The sequence below is a fragment of the Anopheles coustani genome, chromosome 2, assembly GCF_943734705.1.
Source record: "Anopheles coustani chromosome 2, idAnoCousDA_361_x.2, whole genome shotgun sequence".
NCBI classification, from domain to species: domain Eukaryota; kingdom Metazoa; phylum Arthropoda; class Insecta; order Diptera; family Culicidae; genus Anopheles; species Anopheles coustani.
The window spans coordinates 74,187,445-74,213,526 of record NC_071289.1 but is presented as its reverse complement, the minus strand read 5'-3'; the positions used below and the strand labels follow the sequence as shown (position 1 = coordinate 74,213,526).

General features: G+C 44.6%; 2 protein-coding genes across 3 annotated transcripts; both read right to left on the bottom strand.

Annotated features, from left to right (window-relative positions):
- Positions 1–3,545: 3,545 nt before the first annotated feature.
- On the bottom strand, positions 3,546–7,274 carry LOC131266966 (protein kintoun). 2 transcript variants are annotated; one of them, XM_058269674.1, is made up of 4 exons: positions 6,973–7,274; positions 4,403–6,792; positions 4,205–4,325; positions 3,546–4,060 (listed from the first exon to the last, which is right to left on the bottom strand). In XM_058269674.1, exons 2-4 carry the CDS (start codon positions 6,703–6,705, stop codon positions 3,716–3,718), a joined length of 2,769 nt encoding a protein of 922 aa, XP_058125657.1. In that variant the 5' UTR covers positions 6,706–6,792; positions 6,973–7,274; the 3' UTR covers positions 3,546–3,715. The 2 variants fall into 2 exon arrangements, with proteins under 2 accessions (XP_058125657.1, XP_058125656.1); XM_058269673.1 differs by having other exon boundaries at positions 4,403–7,274.
- A 4,127-nt stretch (positions 7,275–11,401) lies between these two features.
- Positions 11,402–25,138, bottom strand: LOC131266989 (GTP-binding protein Di-Ras2). The gene is made up of 5 exons (XM_058269710.1): positions 24,968–25,138; positions 24,604–24,881; positions 11,932–12,092; positions 11,548–11,704; positions 11,402–11,483 (listed from the first exon to the last, which is right to left on the bottom strand). Exons 1-5 carry the CDS (start codon positions 25,136–25,138, stop codon positions 11,402–11,404), a joined length of 849 nt encoding a protein of 282 aa, XP_058125693.1.
- Positions 25,139–26,082: the final 944 nt, after the last annotated feature.

Sequence of the window (26,082 nt, the reverse complement as noted above, 5' to 3'; positions counted from 1 at the left end):
ACAAGCACATCGTTACTTAAAAACACATCGTTATTTAACGTGTTATCAAACAAACGCTCCCAACAAACGGGCAACCGATGGTGGCCTGATTGTCCACGCGCTCCCCTACCGTCCCTTGCCGGTTGAAGTCAATTTTATTTTCCACTTTGTACTTGAATTGCCCATTTGTTTGAGCGTTTTCCACCCTCGGCCTCGCTCGCGGAAAACTCCTCCCACTCGTTGTTTGGCCAAACGTGTTTAGTGTTTCGCGTCGCGTCGCGCATTCACTTTCCACTCAACAATGGCGGGGGCCTTGTGGCGGGTGCGCGTGCGAAACAATGTTTGGTGAAATAAAACATACATTACGCGTTCCACCATCCGCTCCCCCCAAACCCCCCTCCCATCAACGCAACCCTTTTCCGCGAATCGACGTCGACGTCGGAGAACATGTCTGCACTCGTGAATCGTGGTCAGCTCCATTCACCTGTTGATAAGTGTGTGCGAGAGGGCGCCGAAAATATCCATCCCCCCCCCCACCGTTTCCCAACCCACTTCTCAGCGAACCTTTCCCAGCCAAAGGCTTACCCCATGGCCGATTGGAATGTGTCTTGCGTTTGGCCTCGGTACGCTCCGGTCGGTCGGTGCGTTTGCGTTTGCTCAATCGATCAACCCTTCCGACCTTTGGCCTGCCCACCCCCCCACCCATGGTGCCTGACCTGGTCCGTCCGGTGGCAAATTTTATATATGATTGCCCATCAATTTAGCTGCCTTCCGCTTGGCTAACAAATCCCGGTACCGATGAGGCTAATGAGTCATGAATTAGAGCGGCTTTTCACGTCGCAATTTTCCGCCGCATGGCACAGCACGGTACGACACGGTGGCGGAAGTGGCTCGTTTGCCTCCCCCCCACAAACACACACATCTCCCTTGTTACCGGACAGGGAGTAAACGTACGTGCGACCGGAAGGAAGGGAAAATTACGGCGAGAAAAATCGACACCATCTTTATCGGCGCTGTTTGTGCGAGAGTTTTTCCCAACGGTTTTATTCAGTTCTTTCTCGCTCGCTTTCCTTTCTTTTCCGTGCCGTCCCGCTCACTCCAAAGTGCGCCTGAACAACGATCGGGAATCGGTTTGATGCTCCTAGCAAACGCTTTCGGTGTTCTTTCTCCTTGCAACTGGATTTGGATTTCCGCCCGGACTCCTGTTTTCCAGCCGCGGCGTGCTCTTTTTTGTGGAGATGAATAATTTCCCCGCCATTCCGTGGTTACGCCAATTAACCTGCACGTGCGTGCCGGTTTTCGATCCTCTTGAGATGGCGGCTAGTACGGCCGAACCAGGTAGAATTCAAAGGCTCGAGTTTTTCATTTTCAGCTTACAAAAAGCACTCTGATTAATTGTTTTTTGCCTCGAGTGAATTAAGAAATAAACAAATAAATAAAATTTTCTTAAACAGTAACAGTCAATTTTACAGATTAAAAGGACACACAAAATATTCGTTGGTGTTAGTTCAGGTTGGTTTGATTTGGTTTGTACTGCAGTCAATTTCCAAGCTTATCATGAGATGGTTTTCCACACTTCTTTAATTTAATGTTAGCATACTTTTATGTCTACCATAGGAAGCGATGTGAGTCTTGGAGAAACTTGGGTTTTTGTAGATGTTTCTATGAGAACAAATATAAATTCATTCATTATTTTTAAGATCCTAAAAATAAAATTTGCTAAGCACTTTGTATTAAGTTTACATACTAACTTTACTTTAATTCTTTTGTTATAAAAAGTTTTTATCGTAATCTTTACTGTTTTACATAAAATGCGAAAAGTTATCAGCACACTTTCCAAAGTGATCTGAAGCCTGATAAGTAGGTTGTAAACACACATTTTAGAACAATATTAGAAACTTTATGTATTATTTTTGTTATATTTTGATTGACACTATTATAAAATCTCTTACCTTTTCTGAAATTTAGTGACCTTGAAATAAGCTTTTAAGCGGTTCGGTAGCCTTAAACAATAGGTCATGCCTAGAGGTTGATGATTCAAATCCAACGTATATCAGACAGCTTGAAATGCTGCTTGAGAATGACATCCGGCGCTCTGAGCGTTCCATGTTGCCTTAGACCGGCGGCCTGATAGCGAAACGAAGGAAGTTTGCGAAAGATAAAGTTACCTACTTAGCCCGAGTCCGTAAAAACAATCTGATCCGCCTAAACTGAAAACACTTGCCCATACATATATGAAACATAAACCCACACAGATACACCTGCGTGCATGCGATTTTGTCAAAACTTTTTCACACGACCCGCCGACCCGGGTAGGAGGTTTTCCCGAAGTTTTGTTTATCTTGCAAAAGTTGCATGGTTTCCGTTTCATCAGCATCAACAATTGGCCAAGAAGATGGTAACACAACGGCACGGGCAAACACATTTCATGTTAGTAACTTGGGCGCGTACTTTGGAAACATTAAAATGTTCGGCTTGTTAACCGTCGGTGGGTTTGAAGAAGTGGTTTTGAAATTGGGGAAAATCTTATGGTTTAAGTTTCATAAAATAAAACAAATCGAATTTCGATTAATCTGGCTGCTTGCAAAACGATGCTCGTTGTGTTGGGTTTGAGTGGGATATGAATGATCGGGACCTTTCTACCTACACCAATCATCACTTGCTGGTAACAAAATCATCAACTATTCATTTGTTGTACAATCCTTAGAAAACAATCCTATAAAACTGAATATAAGAAAAATCAAATAGTCAATTTTAAAAATATTTCCGCACATCATCCATACAACTGTCTTCCAAACCAATGCAGCCATTTGGTTGTTTGTTGTTATTTCCTTTATGGTCGGAGTAATCGTGAAAATTGTGCATATAAACCTAAGAAAAAGACTATCGTTTCTTACCATCCAACTTCATAATAAACCAGCATAATCTGAAACGGCTTGTATTATGTTGTCATTGTATTATGTTGTCATCAGGTATTTCAAGTTCCTTAATGTGTTAAAACAAATTTCTGTATGTGCCAAAGAATTGGGTTTACTTCTACGCCGCGAAACGTAGACGTCATGATGCAAGTAAAATTCAAGATGACTATTATTTTATGGCTCAATGTTGCATCAGTATTCGACGAATATGAATCCCTTAACAAATCATTTTTCCTAGAATACATCCATCGGAGTATAGAAACAGATGCAGGTGTTGATAGGTTGTTCCTGTTCCTGATCATCTCTAAAAGGCTTGAGGAGACCAATGGGAGAACTATCTAAGTCATCTAAATGCAATCTACCGAATTTGGTCTGAGCTGTTTGAAGAACCACAGTATTTCAATGTTACAAGAATTCAATGTAGAGATTTACTTAATCATTAATTGATATAACGAACCCTAATAGACCTAATTTGCCTTCATTTTAAAAGAATATCTCAAATTATTTCATCAAAACCCAACATTCTAATTGAATCTGAAATGCAATATAAAAAGGAGTTATTTACCATTATCTCAACACCGGTTTAAAACTGTGATGGGCGTCTTTCGCAAACTGCTGGCTTCTGGAGAAAAATATTGAATGAATGTTTCGTTAAAGAATGATGCGAATTTATTCAAAATAACACTATCCGTACTACTCGTGTACACTACTCTACTGCAGGGATGGCGCATGGTGCCGTTAAAACTAACCGTAGGATAACGCGCGATATTTTATAATATGCTGCAGATTCTCGTTCAAATCAAAACGCACAGCTACTTTCACATTTCGATATCGAAAATCATATCACTCTTAAACTCGATGTTCTTCGAATCAGATGGTCGTCGCTGGCCGCCGCCAGACTTCAGCCCATTGCCGGACTTGGGGCCCTTGTTGTTGTTGGTGTTGTTGTTGCTGTTGTTGCTGCTGTTGTTTTTGCTATTTTTGTTGTTGTTGTTGTTTTTCCTGCTCTTGCTGGCAGCCTGATGCATCACCGCGGCTTCCTTATCGCCCGACTCGGAGTCGAACGATACGCCGCTATCGTTTTCCATGGCATCTTTCTCGTCATGCTGATCGCTGCTCAAGCAATTATCATCCTCATCGTCATCGTCATCATCACGGTGATGCTGTTAATAAAAATACAATATGATGCGCAAACGGACGCGATTAGCAAATAGAAAACACCATCTGTCGCAAACGCACTGCACAAACAATCAACAGCACAACAGCGTGTATGCCGCTATGGTGCTTCCGCCACTGCTCAGACTTACCAGCTCTTTCTCGTCATTATCAGTGCTTTCCCCTTCGCTCATACGACGGGCCGCCGCACGACGTTTCAGCTCTTTCTTCTTCTGTGACTTTTTCTTCATGGCAAGAATGCTCGTGTTGGATCTGCAAATAGGGAAGGTACAAGAGTTAGCTTTGGCTCGTTGAGGTCCACGTGCCTCATCCGCGAGTGTTTTTCTCACCTGAACATCTGCTTGCGAATAGCATCGTTGAAGCGAACCGTCTTCCGACACTCCTCGCCCATCGACCCGGGCAGACTCATCTCGACCGACGTCCCCAGATCGTCCACCGACGAACATTCGCTGATGCTTCGATCGTACGAGCTGCGCTTCAGGATGCCCTTATACTTGCGCACAAGCGATGGCATCGATTCCGACGACTCCACGCACTCGGACACACTGCGGAACTTGCGCGTTTTCGCATCCGGCGCATCGATCGCTTTCGATGCCGGTGACATACCCGCCGATGCGTTCTTCCCCACCGACGGCTCGCCGGGATTGCCGGTTGTGGCCGGTTCGTTCTCCACGATCACCTTCAGTTGGTCGCAGAAGGACTCCGACAGCGATCGCTCCTTGTTCTTCTTACGACCATTCTTTTTCGCCGTCAACATCGCCCGGGCCTGCGCCTCCGTCTCCGGTTCCTTGTCGTCACACTCGTCCACCGAGGTGCCGGAAGGTGGTTCAGCGCGGCTCACCTTTCCCCCAGCATCTTCCAGCGGCTCCTCCTGCTGATCGATATCCTTTTTCGTGATTTCGATACTCAAAAGCCCACCGGAACGCGCCTTCGCCCCCTTTTCCTGCCGGACCACCGCTATACACAGGCTGTCGTCTTCTATTTCCTTCCCGAATTTGTTTATCTTATCCGTGATGTCCTCCATGATGGAGTACTCGACCGTGTCGTGCTCGTTCGGCCCGGCATGGTACGATGCGACCGACGCCGTGTTTAGCGTCACCTGGATGATCAGATTGTTGTCCCACTCTTCGTGCTGCACCTCCGTGACCTGCGCGTTCGGGAAGCGCACAAAGAACACGTAGTAGCACGGGAAGAACCCATTGCCAACGTTCGAGAACCGGCAGTGCACCGAGTCGGTGCGGCTATCGAGCTCGATCGTGCCCGGATCGACGTTGCGCACGTTGAGCGTGAACGCGAAAAGGTTTTCCATTTTGTTGACTGAAAATTTGGGGAAAATCGTTTTCCTCGGTGCCTCCACCACCGATGGTTGCGTGATGCCGTTTGCCGGTGATTTACTTCCATTGGCCACGGTTGGGGCGCCACCCGACGTTTCTTCTATCTCCTCGATCAACTTTCCGGATGTCGGTTGGTTTACTTGGGTGCTGCCGACATTGGCAATTTCGGGAGCATTGGCGCGGTTTATATCCTGCAGCGTAATGGGGCGCTTTCGCAGCACCGGCAACGTCACGGTGAGCGTCCTTGCGTCCACGTTGAACTGCGCCGTGCCTTCGTTTTCCCGCACCTCATAGGGCAGCTTCAGCTCGAGCTTGTACTTGGCCGGCTTTTCGCTCACCAAATACAGCGTTGCCTTGGTGACGTCCAGCGTACACTCGGCAGCGGACTTGAGCAGTGGTAGTGTGATGGTTATTTTCAACTCCCGTGGAATTGTTACATCGATTTTAGCGTCCAGCTCGTGCGTCATCTCCTCGTACTCGACGTCCCGGCGTTGGACGATTTTGTACTCCGGGGTCGTGTAGCCCCTGGCCGAAGAACGTTGGATGTTTTCCTTGTTTTGCGCCTCCGTGACCGTCCCCCGCTTGGGTCCATCGTTCGGTTTCGATTTTTTCGTTTCCGACCCGTTGATGTTATTGTTGGTCGGCGCCGCCGGCGTCGGCATGGGTGGGAGCAGTTTGTCGAACAACTCATCCTTCGGCAGACTGTCAAAGTTTGGCTTCTTGTTCCGCATCACCGTGCAGCTCGGGGTGCCCTTGTACTGAAGCTTCGGAAAGCGCAAGTTAGCCCGATCCAGCTTCACCTTGAACGCCCCCTCGACGGCGTCCAGCGACGTATCGTTCAGCAGCTTACGGAAATGGTCATTTCTGGCCGCCAGGCCCAGCGAATCCGGATGGAACATCACGTCGTACACAATGCATTCGATGCGCTTGTTGTCGTAGTCCCGGCGCGGTTGGCTCTGTGCGTACGGGATGTTCCACTGGACGGCCTTCGATTCGTGCTCGTACTTGCCGGGCACGATCGATGGTTTCTGCACCAGCTCGCACTGGCACACGTTGATGAATCCTTTCCGCTTTCCGTCCACGACCGTCTTGATTACATAACCGGGCTTCGGGTTCAGGAACTTCACGTCGTACCCCCGTTCCGCCTCGAGGATGGCCAGCTCCTCCTCGTACTGCTGGCGATTGTCGCGCAGATCCTTGCAGTAGTCGGCAAACAGGTCGCGAAACTCCTCATTCTCAAGACACCGTGTGATGTTTCGGAATTCGTCTCGCGAAAGATTAAAATCTTTCGTCGACATCTTGGATGTGGGGGCTGTGTGTGCGCTATTTATCTCACAATCCCGATTTGCACACTTTGCACACACAGAGACGTGCAGGCCAATTGGCTGATTGCGACAGCGAAAACGGCGAAAAACAAAAAGTCAATTACTACGCAGTACCCCTAGTAGGGGGGCACGGCACGACGAAAAGCAAAATGCCGGCTCGCGCACGTACGCACTCTGCACCGCTGGCTTCAACGCGTGAAATGCATGTGCACCCGGCGAAAGTTCTCGATTGTTCCGTACCTTTTCGACCAATGCTTACTTTGTTTATTCTACCGATAAAATAGTCCACTGTTTCGTTGCCAAGAAGATCCCCGGGCAGCAGCAGTGAATTGCGACGAATCAGAACGAACCACGTTTATAGAACACTGGGCTGGGCGAGCAATAACAATCGATAAAACTCTATTTTAGCAGTTAATCGTAACACAAACGTCGGATAGAAAATGTTCAACAACAACACTGCTTTTATACAGTACAAAACTAACAAACTGGTGCTCTAAAATAAACTTTCGAGCGCACTAGATTTCAGCATTAAAATTGACTGATTTTTCACACCTTTTCGTACTAAATAGATTTTGTCAAACACAAACAACCTTCTGCTCGAACCGGTACCGGTACAACCGGTTCGATTTTTTCAAGATAGATAGAGAATAATGAGGTAGATTCTAATTGGTTGTTTTGACAGGCCTTCTATTCGCTGAATTACAGCGAACTTTATTTTAATTTTTTGTATTGACGGTTGGTAAATTTTGGTGCCCTAAATCGTACCCAATATGATCGACTCACAAATGTTGTTAAAAGTATGTAAAAGTAACATGAATTTATGAATTTTTTACTTGTAGATGATACAAAAGGCACCTGGTAGGGTCAAATTTATAACGGATAACTTCAATGAAAACACTGCCGGTATTGTATAAGGAAAGGATAATCGAAACATTTTATTAGTAAGAAACATTCCACCGCACCATCACATTACAAATGCATCTGTTGGCTGCGAGTTCCCGCCTGGTGCCGCCACCTTATTTATTTATAAACACTTTTTTAATTTCTGCTTAGTTTTTGATTTCTCATAAGTAACGGTTTGCTCTGCCTGTGTTTTTAGCATCGCCTTCCAATGGGTTTCCATTTTACTCAACGTACACACACGGGTTCTGTGCAGCATCAGCGTTCACGCTTAAGTGGGTAGTTAATCTTAAAATTTCACCCAATCGAACCCAATCGTTACCCAATACTTTTATGAGCACTGACTTGGAGGTCTGTGACTTTAATCGAGTCTTCAATCTATTCTAACCGACAACAAAGTCATTTCGAGTCTGGTTCCTGGCCTTGATGGTTCGGTCCACTTGAATGAGCTGCTTCGCTCCCTTTGCTTATACTCTACCTAAACATCCTTGATTAATTGCTATGTTAGTTTATTATCGGCTAACGTTGAGTTAGTTGCTAGTGACAGCTATGCTAGAGAATGGACAGCCAAGATCGTTCAGCAAACATAAAATAACCAGACGGACACCAATTCCATTCGAAACAACAAACATCCAAACAACCATCATTCGTCGTACAGTTGACTTGTGCAAGCTCTGGGCTTTGCAGGACATTAAGCTGGATCTTGGGGCAGAATGGTCGGGTGGGAGCCTACAACGTTGTGCATTTACTTGGGGGGGCGAGGAATAGGAAGAACGTGCGCGAGACTTTCCCAACCGACCGGAAAATGCAGTAAACGCTTAGTAAGGGGCGTCTGATGTGCGACGTAGAAAACTGATAATCACATTCATTGCAGGTTGCAAGTTACTACTGTTAGTTTTCCTCAACTATTTCCACCTACAAAAAGGGTCTCTTCGGACCTCGAAAAAACATCCTACACTGTAAAACACTGTTCCAACGTACGAACAATAACTGATGTAACGATGACGATATGTTATGCCCATGATGTTTAGCATCGTGCTGCTCCAGTGCTTTGTCAGGATAACGCTGCACTAACCTCAGCTCGCTCGCGTTCGCTACCAGAAATAATAATTCAATCAAAAGGGAAATCTTGGATCGAAACCGCTTCAAAAAGTGTGTACAAGCTAAATTTCATGGAAATAAAATCGTTCGCTCGATATCATCTAATGCGTCCCTGCAACCGAGGCTGCCTTACGCCATCGTGTTTTTTTTTTCGTTAAATGGATAGATATTTCCAAGCTTCCTTGTGGTTTTTCTCCTTGGTTTTGTTCCCCCGTTTTTTTGTGGTTCATCGATACGACGAGACATTGCACCAGCACCAACCAGGTTTGTGCCAGCCAAAAAGTAAAATGCCAACCCGAAGGAGAGTCAGACGAGATCGTGGCCCACTTGAGTGGGTATGTTTGTGTGTCTGTTTGTGTGATTACACTACATTACTAGATTAAGCATTTTACTTTTTCACTATAGCCTTTCATCATAAGATATCCTGTGTTGCTAAACCCGGCAGACCGAGGGCAACGTCTCTGCCCCCGCCCTTCGGTTCGGCGAATGGACAAATCATTTTACAATTATTTGTGTCAACCGCTTTCCTAAACACTGCCTCTCCATCGCCTTCAATGCAGTTTCCCTTAAGGGGGGTTTTTCTTATGCTCTCACTCGCGTCTCTCGTGGTTGGTTTCAAAATAGTGCCTGTGATGTCGGCCGTACGTTACTTATACCCTTGCTTGTTTCTTCTGCTTAGTTTTAGTTACTCTATTAAGAATCAAACATTATCGTTACGAAGTTGCTTATGCTATGCTAAACACAAACCAATGCTTAGGCGTCTAACGTGGAGTGTCGGAAATCGGTGAATGGAAAACGTTCAAATTAAAAGGAGAAATCATTACACTCTTTGCATTCTAATGGTGATATAACACGAGAACCATAAGGAAAGAATCACCATAGCCTACGAATGCGATAAACTCAACTAGCTTTGAATTTCAACAGTGAATTGAGCACGTGGCGACATCGACATATGTACTTAGATGGTAGACACAGCGTTGGACTGATGGTTTGTAAATGGTTAAGCTCAGCTCGTTTTGGACTAGTATCATGTTCACGTATCTATGAGGACCTTTCTATTAATGTCGAAAAATGTTCCTCCTTAAACTAGCGCCTTTTCCTGGGTTTTCGTTTTAGAGTTTTAACGATTTGAGTAGAACTTTTACATTTAACCACCCAAATAAGCAACAGAAGCGAAGAGGAAATTATTAATTAAAAGAAATCTTTTTTTTGCAGAGCAGCATTTGAGCTTTTACTATATTGATCCCCCAAAAATAGCCTTATGGGATAGTAGCTAGTAATGGGAAATGTTTTGCCATTTGTCATAGAGATCATTTAGTAAATGTGTAAGTATATTTGATGTGTGTTGTGCACGTAAAAAACCCATTTTCACGTCACTTTCCGTAACGAGTGCATACATAGATTGCACGAGAAGAAGTCGTTTCTGCTTCCGGTAAGGTAGATTGGTATAAATGGAACGGCTTTTGCTTCCGGTGTGGAGGTTTGTTACGATTTTTCAAATCGGGTTCAGTTTGATCACTAGAAGTATATCGAAGATTTAATAATTGTTTTGAGCAGCTCTTTAGTTACAGCAAAATGATCGGTATGTGAAGATCATTTGAAAATGGATTTCATTTGAAGTGTGCCCGCGCAGTGTAGAATAGGAACGGTTTATCTAGGATTTATTTTCAAACATTGGATCCCAATTCTACGGAAAAATTATTGCTTTATACAAGATTCTAACCGATCTTCCAGCTACGTGAAAAACGATTTCAAGATCAGTAACATAGCTTTACTTTGATTGTATGCTATTCTATAGATCTAGCTTTATCAATCAGGACGTTTCGTTCAGTTTCCTCAACAGCTCCGGGAAAACGCTCCGGTCCATTCCCATTCTATCGCTTACACATCGCGGTTCGCTCCAATTGTGATAACAACTATTTTCACCGCTGCACTTATGTAGATTACTTTTTATCTCATTTTGTGCTTTGTTTCGTCCACATCGGATGTGTCTCGGAGAACTTCTATGTCAACCTGAACTGGATCAAGGTGCAGTTAACAAAAAAGTGTTAATTTAACCATGCTACCTCCATTCTAAGCCCGCGCCGTCATTGCCTCATCTATGGTCAACAAATGGTCAACAAACAACAACGTCTACAAACAATCGCTTCCTACCCGCTCCCAAAAGGTGTGTCTCAAAATTTCGATTCGCGCTTTGCAATGCGCACCAAATTCAAATGATGCTCGCTTCCGTCCACTTTCGTTCCACTACTAACTGGCTTCGATCCGAGTATTGGATCACACATACCGGTACTTCCGTGGTTCAATTAATATAATTTCATCCGCCCTACCGTTCCGGTGCTCGTACCGGATCACAATCTTTCACTACGACTTCCTTCCGCCTATCGTTACCCGGTCTATTTTCCTCGTCGTTCCGTTTGAATTCAATGTAATGTTTATTATATTGGGCTGCATGCACCGTAGAGTGCACTTGCATCAATCGGATGCAAACCAGCCTAGAGCGGGTCCGATTAATTTCTTCTTTTGTTTTCGCCAAAAGTTAACAGCCAAAATTGTGTGGGTCCTAATGGTTTGGTTTCGATTATTATTTCCATCCTACGGTGACGACGTTTTTATGAAGGATTTCCTTTGCGGCTCTGTTGCCATTGTCGGCGTTCCGGCCCCAAAGTTATTGAATATTGCAGTCCTCCGCACCGGATGCGTTCTGGATCTGTTGCTTCGTTTTCCTCGACGATCTTCGGATGAGTGATCTGCAAACGGAAGGTGAACGAATAAGAAGCTTTTCCGCTGTACACTTTACGCATTTCTACTTACCTTGATCGTGGCTTAGACTTGGCATCACCAGTACTTCCTGCACCGCTCGAACTTCCCCCACCGCTGCTGGTACCCTCCGACGTGGATGCGGCCAGGAACGACGCCTCTTTGGGTTTCTCACAACCTCCAATGGACGGACTTCCGATTCTCGATTTTGCTGCGCGTGGTAAGGGGTTGAAAAATAAAATGAACCACAAATTAGTAGGCCATTGTTATGCGGACTCGAGCGGCAACATAATGAACGTGTGCTTAATGAGCGATTGGGTGAGCGGGCGCGCGATGTTACATAATTTTATGCTCCGTCGTTCCCCGGCGCTGGATAATTTGTTTCGTTAATTTTGTTTTTTTTTTTTTCACGTCGATGATCCAGCAAATTTCCCTTACCTTTGCTGCTGGCACTGACGTAGGCGGACGAGCGGCGCTTGAGGCCGGTGCCCGCCTCGGCACTTCCGTTCGCCGGCAGGATGCGGGACAGTGACACAAACGTTCGAAAAATTTCCATGATATTGTAATCGTCCTTGGCCGAACATTCCAGCACCTTTACCCTTTTGAGTGTAAGGGTGAGAAACATAGAGAAACGAAGAATAAAATAAAACCATGAGCAAAGAGAGTGAAGATAAAAGTATCGAACCGGCGCGTCGAGGAAATAGGAGAAATTGTGGTCGTATGCATCGGTAGGAGAAAAAACTTGTTTTATTTTACCCCATGTGAATTGAATAACACTTTAAAATTTGCTGCAAATTGTGTTAAAAACGGTGTACATGTTCTTTACTTTTTCTTTTTTATATTTCAGACATGTCAAATAATTAAACTTTTACATGTTGCGATGTGCGACTGCATTACTTCAGATAAAATTAAACAGCATTTAAAAGCAAACAAGAAGGAGTAGCTTAACGTTAAAACAAAACAACGCCCTTAAAAAAACACAAAGTAATTCCTATGATAAATAATGAAAAACACGATTTCACAACTAGAAAACTGAAAAATACAAATACTGCAAGTGAAAATGTGAGTTTATAATGTTATTCAAACGATTCACAATTTGATAGAAAATACATAATTTTTCCTTAGCTGGTGCATAATTGAACATGTTCCCCTAACGTCCAAAACATTCAGGTTCGGACAAAAAAGCGAACAGGACTGTCTCTATTAAGGCCGGAGCCGGATCCGTTGACAAGCGGGAGTAAAAAATCCTCCGATCGATCGATCAGCGAGACGCCGGAGTGTTTCTAAGCTTTTAATTCCCGTATTTAAACCTCGATAGTTTTGTGTTTCTCTAGCTCCTCTAGCCGGTAGCCATTTCACTCCGACGCTGCCGAACGTTTCCCGTTTCACTGCGGGTTGGACGAAAATTGGCCATTCATTTGATCACAAAATAGCCGTTGCATCGAGCAACTTCGAAGCGAAGGCTGTCGGGGAAGCTAAACAGGGGGTAATTTAGTGGAAAACCATTGAGACCGGCTAATCGTGCCACGGGACGTTCCCGCTAGGTGTTCCCCCGGGGAAGGCGGGACGTGGGTCGTAAAGTTCCCATTGGCAGCCTGGCGTCCTGGGACGGTCGGCGAGCCAGGTGAACCGGAAGAGCGAACAAGCCCATGGAAATCTTGACCGGGCTCGGGCGGGCAATAAAGGGTGCCGGAGACGATCGATTTTTACGATCCTGCCTCATCACAAATTGCCGTCCGCATTCCAGAGACCCTTTCCGGTGGGACTCGAAGCGGGACACTCGAAAAAAAACAATACCTTTTTCAAGCAAAAGCCCTTTTCGTAATTTTGCCTCGAACATATGCCCAAGTGGTCTCCAGGCCTTCCACGCGGATCGAGTGTCCCGATGGCCGAGTGGCGTGATGAAATTAATTTCAAATTTATCCCGTACCCGCCTGCCCGAACAACCCCCCCTCCCCCTTCGGTCCTAAAAGGGTAGGTGACGGAAACGATGCTGCAGCGGGTGGCTCGAACGCTCGGTCGGCTAATAAAAATGGAAGTCGGACTCGTAAAGACAGCGTAATGGGTCCGGCCTCAACGGAGCAGGGGGTGGAGGACGGCGGGGTTCATCGAATGTCCGCAGTTTCCCGGGACGCCGGAGCCACTGGCTTGCCATTTTGCAGCCGCATTTTTACGATTGCACCGAACATCCCGAACGGAACGAACTGCTTGATTAGTTCTGGCGCAACGCTCAATGATGCTTTGGAACGTGAGAAAAGTAGGTGTGTGTGTGTCTGTGGAGGGTGGTTTTAATCAATGTAAGCTTTTCGTTTCATTTCGAGTGGCATGATGATTTTTTAATGGTTAGTGCTCTTGCGTATTCACCTGCGCTGAAGAGCGTTTCGTTTTAAGCGAACAACAACGCAACAAGGATCAGTTCAACATGTGTGCTCTCGTTAAAAAGTTTTATCGCTCAAGCTGTTGGAAAAAAAACAAGTTGACTACACGCTTACGTAAAACGAGTTGTTATGCAAAACGACCTGTCTTTTGTTTACGTTTAAAAGGCAGTGAAAATAATATTATCTTGCACTTATCCCTAACTATTAAATTGTTACTCACGCTGAATTTGAAATGTTTAGTTGAACATTTGAGTTCGCGATAAAAAATTTTCCGTTGTTATGGTAATTTTGGCAGGTGTTTAAACGATAAGTAAAGGTTGCTAACGTGGAAAAGGGACTTATGAGACACATCGCCATAATGACATTTTTGAACGGAAATGCATGCATTTTCTCTTAACATTCATTCAGTCCCCTGCTTTTTCCTTACGGTTCGATTTCATTTGTCTAGACAAGCAGGATATACGTTCTAGGATCTCACCGCTTTACACAATCCGTCCCACGTTGCCGTGGAAAAACTTTGCAGACTAAAGCTCTCAATCTGCACCATCGGAAAACTTCCACCGTCACGTGACAGAATGAAGGCGGTGTTTTGGAAAAAGTTTCTTCACTTTCTGTTCTTCTGTTTTCTATTGTAATGTTCTAAAAATAAAACACTCTCTCACACACACACAAGTGGTATGAAAATAGATCAAAGCAAAAGGATGACTCTGTCGGTTGCCCAGCACGGCGAACACGCGGAAGCCATGGGACCGTTTCTCTCCGATGGTCTTTTCTTCTATCCCCATCGACGGACTCATTTTGCTTCAATAATGTTTCGAATCGAGCTCATAAAAATACGGTCCCCGGGAGCCCGAATGAACACACAGCTCATCGCAAAGGGTGTCAACGGTTGTCCCCACCGACGGCAGCACCGAGGAAGGAAAATCCTTTCGCTCCGCAGCGGGCATGCAAAGTAAGGCAATTTCTACCGCACACCCCTTCCCTTCTCGCCCACACATTCAATTAGTTGGGCTCCGTTTGGCATCAAGCGAGGCGCTGCTTGTGCCGACCCTGCGGCAACCTCAATCACCCAATCAAACAGTTGACCTTTTCCTGCTGGCCTTTATTAAAGGTGTTCGCTTCCCTTTTCCACCGGGCGGGAAAGGAAAGTGGGGCAAAGTGTTGGTTGGGGACATGGCGTACAAAAGTCTGGGGCTTCCCACAGTTACAACCCTTTTCAGCAGCCTTCTCCGAGCAGGAACTGAAGCCCTTTCCGTGGTACCTTACGTGTCCCAAAGGGACGATGAAGCAAAACTGTGCTCCAATGGGGGAACATGAAGAAATTTAGCCATTTTAATTCTACACCCTTCAACAGGCAGAACAGGCAACCTCGGAAGGCAACCGGCTCCGATTGATTTTCGCTTTGCATCCTGGACCAGCGAGAACCAAGTTCCCTTCTACGTCAAGAGTTCAGAAGTTCTGAAGGCGACGCACCGAGCTGAACGGTGGAAAACCACTGTGATCTTTAAAATGCTGATTAAAACAATCAATTTAAACTGCGGCTTGTATGGCGTGTGCCTGCTCCAACACGATAATAATAACCGTGCAGAGGATGTTTCTTTCCCATCCTTTTCTGGCTTAAGACCGCTTGGCCCCCCCATCGGGAAAGGCTCTCGAAATTTACATTATTTTGCCAACCATCATTCCCTTTGGGGCTGGCTTTAATATTCATAGGGGTTATTGAAGATGGAGAAAAATTGTAATTAATTCATTGTTCGGGAGCTTGAAAAAGGCTTGAAAAAAACGCCACGTTACAAATAACCGTTCTTTTCGTTTTTCGTTTTGGAGCTGAAGAGCGTAGGCACAACAAACGTTCCACGGCGAAGACTCGAAGGCATGCAGAATAACATATTGCGTTTTTACATGCACGTCTTTTTCGTACGAGCCCTCGACTGACGGGTTACCCCCCTCGAGCGGCCTGTTCCGTGTTCGATGTCGGTGGCCTACACTTCACTTCTACTTTACAACCCACTTGTTCCGATTTTTTCCCCAGAATTCGAGGTCCTCGAACTCCTGAAGGCCCAGCGATGCAACGTATCCGGACGGATCCGGCCTTTGCCAGATTTCACTTTTTCGCACCGACTCGTGGTTCGGTGTTATGAGTTTATTCTTCCGGAGTGTGCTCTCCACAAGCAAGGGGCCGTGCTTGACGCTGAAGTCAAAGGGTAGTCAAACAGGGTGGCAAATAAATAAAACCACTGAATTTAATCTCAACCCGTCGCCGCCGTAGCTCAGGAGTTGTAGTTTTTATTCCTTGTGGTGGCTTTCCTCCTCGTGCTTTTAGCTTCGGCTTGGATGTAAAACTACTGCGTACGTGATGATAAACGGGTGCAGCTCTTTTTGTTTTTGAGACAATGGGTAATGCCAGGGGTTGACAGGTCTTTTCTGGAAGGCAAGCTCGAGTGTTCGATGGAGATTTAGATGCAAAGGGATAAAAATAATCAATAAGTTCAAGAAATTGGTGCCGGTGCAAATTCTAAAGATTGGTGCGTGATACACAATTTGATAATAAAGTTTGTTTGAAAAATTATGTCTGTACGAACAGTCATAATTTGTAACATCGATTTATAGCTTTCTTGCATGTTTCTTGTAAACAAAGTTATTTATAACCAAATTTTGAAATTCTGATTTTTAAATTCTGATCAAACATAAAAAATAAATTAAATTACGAGGTCTAGAAACGAAAAAAGGATAGCAAACAAGACAGAAGATTAGGAAATCACAGCAAGAGAGTATTTCTTGCTTGGTTCCTACGTATATTCATAATAACTTTCCTAGTTGCAGAATGTTTAAATTAAAGTTCTTTAATAAATAAATTTAAATATTACAATTTAGTCATATATTTTTTTTTCTTGTATCTCCAAAACCGAACAATTCGCTAACCGTATGCTAACCCTCACGGCAACATATTTTGTGAACCACTGTTTTTGTGTTTCTGTGTGCTGGACAACAACATCAATTAGGCGCACTACCAAAACCACGACGGACGGTGGTCTAGCTTATTGGGTTCTGGTTTTTACCGTGCAGCCAAAAACTACCAAACCGCCCAGACAACTAAAAACAAAACAAAACCATACGCACGGGCGCCCAGCTCCAGACAGCAAATTGTGGAAAATGCCTGGAAAACTAAATCATGTCCCGCCTGGAACAATAAAATCTGCTGACCAACTAAATGAACAAACGCACCGTTACCATGCCATCCGATGCTTGGCCGAGCGCTTCGTTCGGGTGACCGAGGTTTTCAATTTTCCAAACAACCTCGTCGGTGTCTCCGTTAAAACACAACCGGTTACATCCCCACGGCAGCCCACGTGTTCGTCTTGTCTGTGTGTGGGTGTTTGTGTGCAATTAAAATTCGATTAGTTCCACTGAGTTTTCTTTAGTTTTATTTTTGCTTACGTTGGCCATGTCGTGCAAGGGATGCATCAAATCAACGGTGCCCAGGCGCCTCGTCACCGGATTTCCCGGCACAGATCATGCCGATGCACGCTCGTGTGATGCGAAAAGAATGCATCCCGTGCTGGAGGGAAAAAAATGCAGGAAAATAGAGAGCGAAAACAGCGAACTCTATAACGGATGCGATTAGACCACGACATCGCTTTCCCTGTCACGAGACACCCACAATGGCGAAAGTTGCTCGCGTGCATCACTTTCCGGGGAAAACAATTGCAGCTCTTTGGAACTGAACGATTATCTCCTTATCTTCGTATGTGCCCTTGCCCTATTACTTGTCCTGAGGAAAGAAACATGTATCTGGAAATCGTTACTTTTGCCGGTGGCGAATTTGAGCTTAAAAAATATACGACCCCCCCCCCCCCCCCCGTAGCTCTGGGCATTAGTTTTCGCCACACTCCAGTAACGATCGGCAGCCGGTTAGCGATCACGCCATCGGGCAATCATAACCGTTATTTGTAGTTATCAGTCGGAAGTTATCTCCGAAAGCACGGTCGGCTGGAAGGTGGAAAAAGCAAATGGCATCCAGCGTCGCAAACGTCGTACTTATTGGAAACAGCAACGGAGGACACATTTACGGAGCACGTTCCACATTTTCCAAGCAATTGCCTGTTTTTGCGAGGTGACAACATTTTCACAGCCACCTTTGTTTTATCCTCGAACTTGCGAAGGGAATCGTTTCGACAGAACGGTGTGAAATGAAATTTGCTTGTGCAATGAAATGTTAAAGCGACTGTTACCATTTGTAATTCGGTGAAATGAAATTGAATATTGTTGAACTAATTGAACCATTTAACATGCCATGGAATGTATTAAAACTAATATTAATCCAATAAAGGATAGTTTTATTGTTATGTAAAAACATTACACTTATATTTCACCATCTATGGAGCTTAAGCCAAAATAATTCCAAAAACTAAATTTGTCTAAAAGTGACTTTTTTAATTAATCCATTGAAAAAATAAGCTACATAATCATCTTATTTTCAAGTCAGTTGTTATGTGACAAAATCATCAACAATTGTGTGGTTAATTGTCATTGTAATACATGTCTCTTTCTTTTTCGTAAAGCTTATGCTTTTATTTTTGCTATTTAACTCCTATGTTTTCGAAAAAGGGAGAGCAGGACTACGTTAAAAAGTGAGTAGTCTCCTTCCATCCCGTTTTGATTTCAGCACCCTGTTTACTCCTGTGCAATTCACACCGTTATGAAGGCAGTCTGGTTTTATTGTGATACAAAACATTTGCGAAAACAAAAATCCACTCCCATTAACATGCCTTGTTCGTACGAAATCGTACATACCAACTTCCTATAACATAACTTTTCAAGCACTCATTTATGCAACTGTAATGAGTTCCGCTTATTGCCTGTCGAAGCGGTCGCTTTCGAAACAACTTGTTTGGTCGTACGTTCATGTGAATACTGATTGTATGGAAACTGGAACATTAATCCGTACGGCCGGGAAAAAGAAGAAATGATACCTGAACCCTACTCATACTTTTCTCTTTTTCACAACAATTTAGCATAATGATATGGAGAGCCAATTACATGTTTTACTCAGTGAAAAACTATTTATTATTCGGAAGCTATGCATCTTGTTTGAAAAATCCTATCTGTTGGGAACGCTGGCTACGAACGAGCCCATCCATCTTTCTTCATTAACTAATCTGACCTTTTACCCTGAATAAAATATAAATCGTATGAAGCGATTCCTTCGAGCTATGGATGTGCTTGTGCTGTTATCTGAGCCCGTATGCCCGTCATTTATTGAAGATAATTATCACGAATGTAAATTAATTCGCTGACAACATGTCTAGCGATAAATCATCGCATAATCTTCGCCAAATTTGAACTTCTTGAGAAAAATGTGGCGTGTGCCAGTGGGCGACGTTGTCACTTCCTGATATGTGTCAAAACAACATTAAATTTTCTCTATGATTGATGTTTAAATTCAACGACCAATCGGGCATCTGCACCAATCCCGTCAGGAATCTCTTGCCAGGAAAAGATATAAAGCCCTAAAGTTTCTCAAAACCGGCAAACATTGGGTCACGCTTTCCGTCCCTCAAACACAGTCGAACTAAAGCTAGACTTCATTATTTTGCTGCATATTTTTGGGAAAAACGGGGGGGGGACCGGCGCTCACAGTCGACTTGGCACCGAATCGGATATTTCGTTTCAACCCTACTTAGAAGACCGTGGGTTGCAATCGCTGTAAGCCACAGGCCGGATGTAAGGCGCTTATCGTGAAACGAGAAAAGATGTGTGATATGGACCCTGCAAATATTGACGTGCGCTGTGCGTGGGAGCGGTGTATCTGCGATCGGGTGGAAAAATATTGAGCGACCTTTTCGTACCATCTTTTTCCAGTGTATTCTCCGGTAATAAGGATGTTTAGGAAGCCAGCAGTGCAGTGCTGGGAACTGTCAAACCATTCCACCAAAACCGGCGCGATGATTTTTGATCCCTTTGATTTATTATGTTTGCGCTAAAAAAAGTTCCTTCTCATGCATTTGAAATAATATACCAAAAGGGAAAATGAAAAATAAATCCACTACGAAGAACAGTACCGGTAGTAGACATGTTCGGAAGCTAGGAAGCCTCATCGACAACAGAGAGTGAAACAATTTGAAAAAGTATGACAAATACACCTCCGGGTAAACAGAGAAACGACACCGGGAACCAACAAACGGCCACCAAAATACCTCCTTTAAGGTTAGCCCACAAGACTAGATTGAATTAAGATTTATCCCCCACAATTGGCTTTAGTCACGTTACCGGGCTGTCGCTTTTCACGTGTCGCCTCCAACCTTCCGGCCTGCCTGGAAAATTGCTCCCAAACCGCCACACACGGCCTGCCGGCACGCCCCATGGAAAACACTTTCCGTCGCGAAGCGAACTGACGACAGCCCGGCCAGGGTTTTGGGTTCCGTTCCACAAAGCCGTGGAAGTCGTTCGCGTGAAGTGCGCGATTTTGGATGAGGATTTATTTATTTATCAATCACTCGCACCACACCTTCCGTTCCAGCCTTCTCCCGTCGTCTCCTTGGGATTGCAGCTGGTGAGAAAGCCCGTCGTTTCCCGGCTTTACACTCGATGCCGACCATACAGCGACCGTGGAAGACTTGAACACGAGCTCGGGAGAAATGTGGGAAAAATCACGGAATACCGTCCCATCCAGCCCAACCGTCACTTTCCAAACTCAGCCCTTATCTAGTGTGTATAGGTGTGTGTGTGTGTGAGTTTGTTTCTGCCAAAACTAACCCTGTGGCGACACCGGCACTTTCCCGAATGTCGTGCCTGCCTCGGTCGTCGAAGGTACATTAGCCCGTCTGGATGCCTATCATTATCAAGCAGTCTACGTCGAGCGTGGCGGCACTATCGTAATAAATGGCCCATGCTAAAGGGGCGTGTAGTTCTGCAACATTTGTCATGCCACTGTATCGGATTTCGAGAAATTCGGCGAAAGACACGCCGGTGCGGGACGCGCTCCAACCAACCGGTAGTTTTGTCTGCGGGCGACAGGACGATGATCGATGGCGGGCAAGTAGGTGGCTCGTTGAAATATGAACATGGCAAATCAGTCGCCATCGTCGTAAGTTAGTCAAACGCCAATTTGGCAACGTCACCGATGATGGTACAATTAGATAAGCGGTTCAGCGTTGGGTGCTATCGCCAAGAGGGAGCTTTGTAGAAATATAAACACTATAAATCAATCAGTGATAATACATTTTTAATCGGATTAAATTAACATACAAAGAGGATCACTATCTTAGTACAATCTAAATAAATATTTGATCCCTCACATTCCCTAAAGTAATCGAAGTTTTATTATTGCCTATATCGGTTTAAAATCTAAAACTCAAAATAAAAGACTTTCTTAAATAATTATATAATTTGCATTGATTGGTCGTTTGTACCAAGAATCCGAAAGGCCTATAACCTTGTCTCTGACATGTGTATGTGGGACTCTCAGCACTTCTACAGGATTTGGTGTAGAGTCAGATCGTCGCATTCTATTAGATTACGTACGGCAGAGTGCCAGGACAGAAGTTACAGCCATCCCTAACACTGGGGACAGATACTGGTTCGAGCCACTCCTAACATGGAGCACAGGCACTTCAACCCTTTAACAGAATCCTGCATACTAAAAAGCGATTTTCAAAAATCGAAAAATAATGAAATCAATGGGCCAAATTTACATGTCTATCAATATTTCGGTGCGCCTGTTTTGTGTTGTGCATGGAAATTCCATTAACTTGGTTTGGTTTGATAAAATTGTACGCTGCTTTTGTTTCCCAAAGCTATGCTTTTGGAAGGATTTAAATTGAGAGCTCGATAAGTCAACAACTGATTGCAATAGTGAGTCTTTAAAAAGAACACAATGTAACCCGGGTTCCGCATTTCATCAAGAGCTTTATTTGGATTGGTTAGATTTTCAAGTACCTTCGCTACAGTTCTGGCATTGAAGTACCAGGCGCCTCCATCGTTTTGTAACATTGATGAAGTAATTACTTTTATGTTTGTGCTATGAGTGGGAACTATGTACCGGATTATTATTAAAAAAATTAATATTTTCGTAAATGAATAAAAATCGCTATGGGAAATGTTTAAGGAACATCTTTCTTGTTTTGATATACAGTTTATCAAGTATCGTGATACATATTATTTCAAACTGTTATTAATTGAGTGCCAGTAGTGATTTATAAATAAAATTATTCTATTTCAAATGCACATAGTGATTAGTGTATCCTTGCGCTATAATTTAACCAACTCAATGAAGCATGAATGTTATTATCGCTAAAAGTTGTTCATGACTTCAGTACAAGCAAGTCGATTGTTCAACAAACGACGAATAATTAATAGTTCGTTTCTACCAAACGAGCAAATCTTTGTATTGAATAGGTTGTTATTTTCCAAGCCATTACATTCAAAAACTCATCAGCACATACAATTGATTCCCCCATCAATGAAACGAAGCTTCGTTCGAAAACTAATTATTTAGCTGAACAAGGAGGAAAATGGGATGCTGCGCTTCTTCGATGGAGTAATTTGGAACATTTTCATTTCGTTCTTATCGTGCTTTGTAAGCAGGTGTGTTAATGATTTTGAAAGCGCACCACAAAACCGATTAATGCACGTGGGGACGAACATGTGTTGGCTATGCAGCCCGTGCATCTTGGCGTGCGTAACACGTACCAGCTTTTGTGTTCTCCATGTGGAAAGGGATTGAAATGTTCTAACTTATCGTAGTTCGAACAGGCACCGCTAAACACCGATGCACGTGGCGGTAGCGAACTCCACACCGATTTCCTAGCACTCTATGCCTATGGGGGTGCTTTTTCGAGCTGAATAATTGCTGTCAATCGGTGGCCGCAACAAACGTTGGTTTATTCAAGCACTGCCATTCGTTCGGATTATTCATAGCCAGTGGCATTATGCACTACAACGAGCCTAGTTCCCCGAACACCCAGCGAGTCGGTCGTTAGTCGACGCGGTGGCAGATAATTCCGTACGGGAAACTGGATGAAATTTCCATGGTCAGCACGTTTGGACGCCAAAATATTTAATCGGATCGCCGCGTGCCACCATCGAGTCCGGCGTCCGAATAAACCTGTCACTCGCCGGACGAATATTGCTTTTGCGCTGACAATGTAACGTGTCAGTGGTGTTGTTTTTCGTACTACTAATAAACGACCTGGCGAAGGCTCAACCCACCGTGCAGCTTCTGCTGTCAACACCACAGGATATAGCAGAAAAATTAATTTTAAATTGATATTTCACCCTTTCGATCGTAGGATTCAAAAAGGAAAAATTAATGCCTCCTACCTTCCGGAGGAAAACACAAAAGCAACCCTCGTTCGTACGCCACAGCAGCACAGCAGTGCGCAAACATTCCACGGTTACAATTGTTTGGCTCGATGCAATTAACATTAATTACTAGCGAACCTCTTGGATTCCCTCTTGCCCGAGAATCTTCTTCGCTTGGCCCCTGAAGCGGACCCCTGCTTTCCACTGGCCACGGGGCTTGACACCTACGGTTGGCGAACGAACCACGATCCCGGATCAACACCAAGCATCGCACAGCCGTACAGGAGAGCCCCGGCAAGGACGCTACGGGGCAATATGGAAATGAATTGTTTCGCTAATTGTTCGGCGGAAATCGTTTGCAGTGCACTTTCGTGCCACTTTTTGGAGGTTATGAAAATTTACCTTCAAACAGCGCGCACTGGAAATATGCCGGCAAGTTCGTAGAAAATCCATGCAACTGCAGTACGCTTACGGCATGGATTATCATATACGGTTGATTTGAAACCAAGCATAACAAGGACAACAGGTTTGCAATATTGCTAGTGAGCACGGTTGGTTTTAACGATTAAAAATTCAGAAACGATCCAAACAAAACTAGCGTAATGGATAAAATTGTTAAATGCATCAAAGATACGAAATGAAAAGAAAACAATGTGACAGCATGGAACATGATTGATTTGATTAAAAAAAAAATTAAAAATTCATCTCACCTCAAAAACAAAAGAGCGAAATAAACAACACAGTATGGACAGTAAACAGTATAAAATAATAAAAATAAAATAAAACGAAGTAAATGTTAAATGAAACCAATTTATGGAAAATACAGAACACAATTTTACACAAGAGAGGTAAGCAAATCATACAACCTGTATCTCAGAGTTAGTATTAAAAAACAGTTGTCTAACGCAAACCGCTCGTATCAAATGTTGAAGAACCGAAAAGTTTTATAAATATGAAATTAATTACAAAATGCATTCAACTCGAGCATGCAAAGGCTGCATGTAATTCGTTCATCAGAACGACAAAGTTGCCGGTTGTACTGAAGTGAGTCATCAAGTGGAAAACTAATTAGTATTTATGCTTGACTGATAGTTGTGGCGAGATTAATCCTCTCCTGGGAGTTTTCCAGTCAAGCTATCGTTACTAAAACGCCGGTGACACAACGATGTGACAACAATGTTGTAAAACATCGATTTGCAAAACACCAGCGAAGCACTAGCAGCGCATCCCGCGAGTGGCATATGTGCATCATCATCTACGTGGATGATCGGGGACAATTGACTTTGTGAACACAGTCAACTCCATCCAATTGCCAACAACGCAGAACGCCCCGGCAACGGCAAGTGCGTCGCGAAGCGCGTTAAACTGACATCTACGATACGGAAGACATACGCGTCTCAGCTTGTTCGTTGACTTGTGTGTCACTTACTTCAACTTTGGCAGCTCGCAGAAGACCCACTCCGAGACGTCCTCGATGCGCACCTCCCGGTGGGACGCGGTCAGGTCGTACTTGTTGCCGACGATCACCATGGGAATGTCCTGGAAGTCGGCGCGCTGCTCGCGAATCTCCTCGAAGCACTGCTTGATGCAGCCCAGGCTCGCCTCGGACGTGGTCGCGTACACCAGCAGGAAGGCGTGGGCCGTCGCAATCGAGAGGCGCCGCATCGCCGGAAACTGCATCTCGCCGGACGTGTCCAGGATGTCGACCTGTCGACCGAGCGGGAAGGGAAGTCGTTTCAATCGCATGCAACCGGACGCTAGATATTCCCGCGAGACGATCCACCCACCCTTACCTTGAGTGTCACCGAACCAAGGTCGTACTCCCGGTTGTACAGGTCCTCCACCGTGGGCCGGTACTTGTCCGAGTACGTTTTGAACAGGAACCGCTTGATGATGCAGCTCTTGCCGACGCCCGCCCCGCCCAGGATCACTAGCCTTATCCGTTCGAAGTCTGACATTTTCATTTAACCCTCGTCTGCTGCCGAGCCCGAGCACCAGGTGTTCGTCGTTGCTGGCGGCGCGGCGTCGCCCGAAAAGTTCCTGATTGAAAGCTCCAACTACGCGCTGACAGCCGAGAGACGTGGACTAGTTCTTTCGATCACGTCTCCACGTTCCCTTTCTCTGGCGTGTTTATTTCTGTGTTTTTCGTGGATGTAATGTCACTATTTTCTTTACACCTTGCTCTTCCTTCCGAAGCTGCCGAGTTCTCCTACGCGACGCGGCGGCAGCAGGGCAACAACTTAGCAGCTTTTCGCCTTTGATTTCCTTTGCATCGTTCAATATCGTTCACCAGGGGGCGGCTACCTGTTGGGGTGGGAAAAAAAACTGGAGTAGAAAGAGAGAGAGAAAAACGGCAGACATGAAAACCATATTCGACATGAAATTGGCGAAATTGGATTGCTTCTTCCAATGGCAAACTACAAATTGGCAATCTTTCCAGACGAACCGCAGAAACCGTAGTAGTTTCCCCGGGCTTTCGCTTCCCCTTTTTATGCGTGTTTGCATTCCTTTTCCCCAACCAGCAACCGTCTACTGTGATCGCAATTCGAAATGCATACGAGTTTATTAGCTTATTCGTGCATCCACTGTGATGTGAGTGTTTCCACTGCCGTTGCTGGTGAGGCGCACGTTTTACGCCATAAAAGCTTGTATCCATCCGAGAAACATAATTTACCCATGACGGCTTCAGAAGACATTTTCATTTCCTGTAGTGCTCCGAAACGGGCATATTTTTTCCGGAAGAAATGAAACAACCTGGACTTTGACTACGACTTGCATAATCAAAATTACCATTAGCTAACCGTACCTTGTCAAGAAAGGTGTTTTTATGCCTCCAAAAATGTCACATGTAGCATGCACCTACCAATCCCTTTATGTGGTAAATAATGTATGAAATGGAAAGAAAATC

Bases quoted from the DNA above. Each gene is read 5' to 3' on its own strand.
- LOC131266966 (XM_058269673.1), bottom strand. From the start codon at position 6,705: ATGTCGACGAAAGATTTTAATCTTTCGCGAGACGAATTCCGAAACATC. The intron at 4,326-4,402 runs GTGAGAAAAACA...CCCTATTTGCAG, and splicing joins ATTCGCAAGCAGATGTTCAG to ATCCAACACGAGCATTCTTG. The intron at 4,061-4,204 runs GTAAGTCTGAGC...TTTTATTAACAG, and splicing joins ATAATGACGAGAAAGAGCTG to CATCACCGTGATGATGACGA.
- LOC131266989 (XM_058269710.1), bottom strand. From the start codon at position 25,138: ATGAAAATGTCAGACTTCGAACGGATAAGGCTAGTGATCCTGGGCGGG. The intron at 24,882-24,967 runs GTAAGGGTGGGT...CTCGGTCGACAG, and splicing joins TTGGTTCGGTGACACTCAAG to GTCGACATCCTGGACACGTC. The intron at 11,705-11,931 runs GTAAGGGAAATT...TACCACGCGCAG, and splicing joins CGTCAGTGCCAGCAGCAAAG to CAAAATCGAGAATCGGAAGT.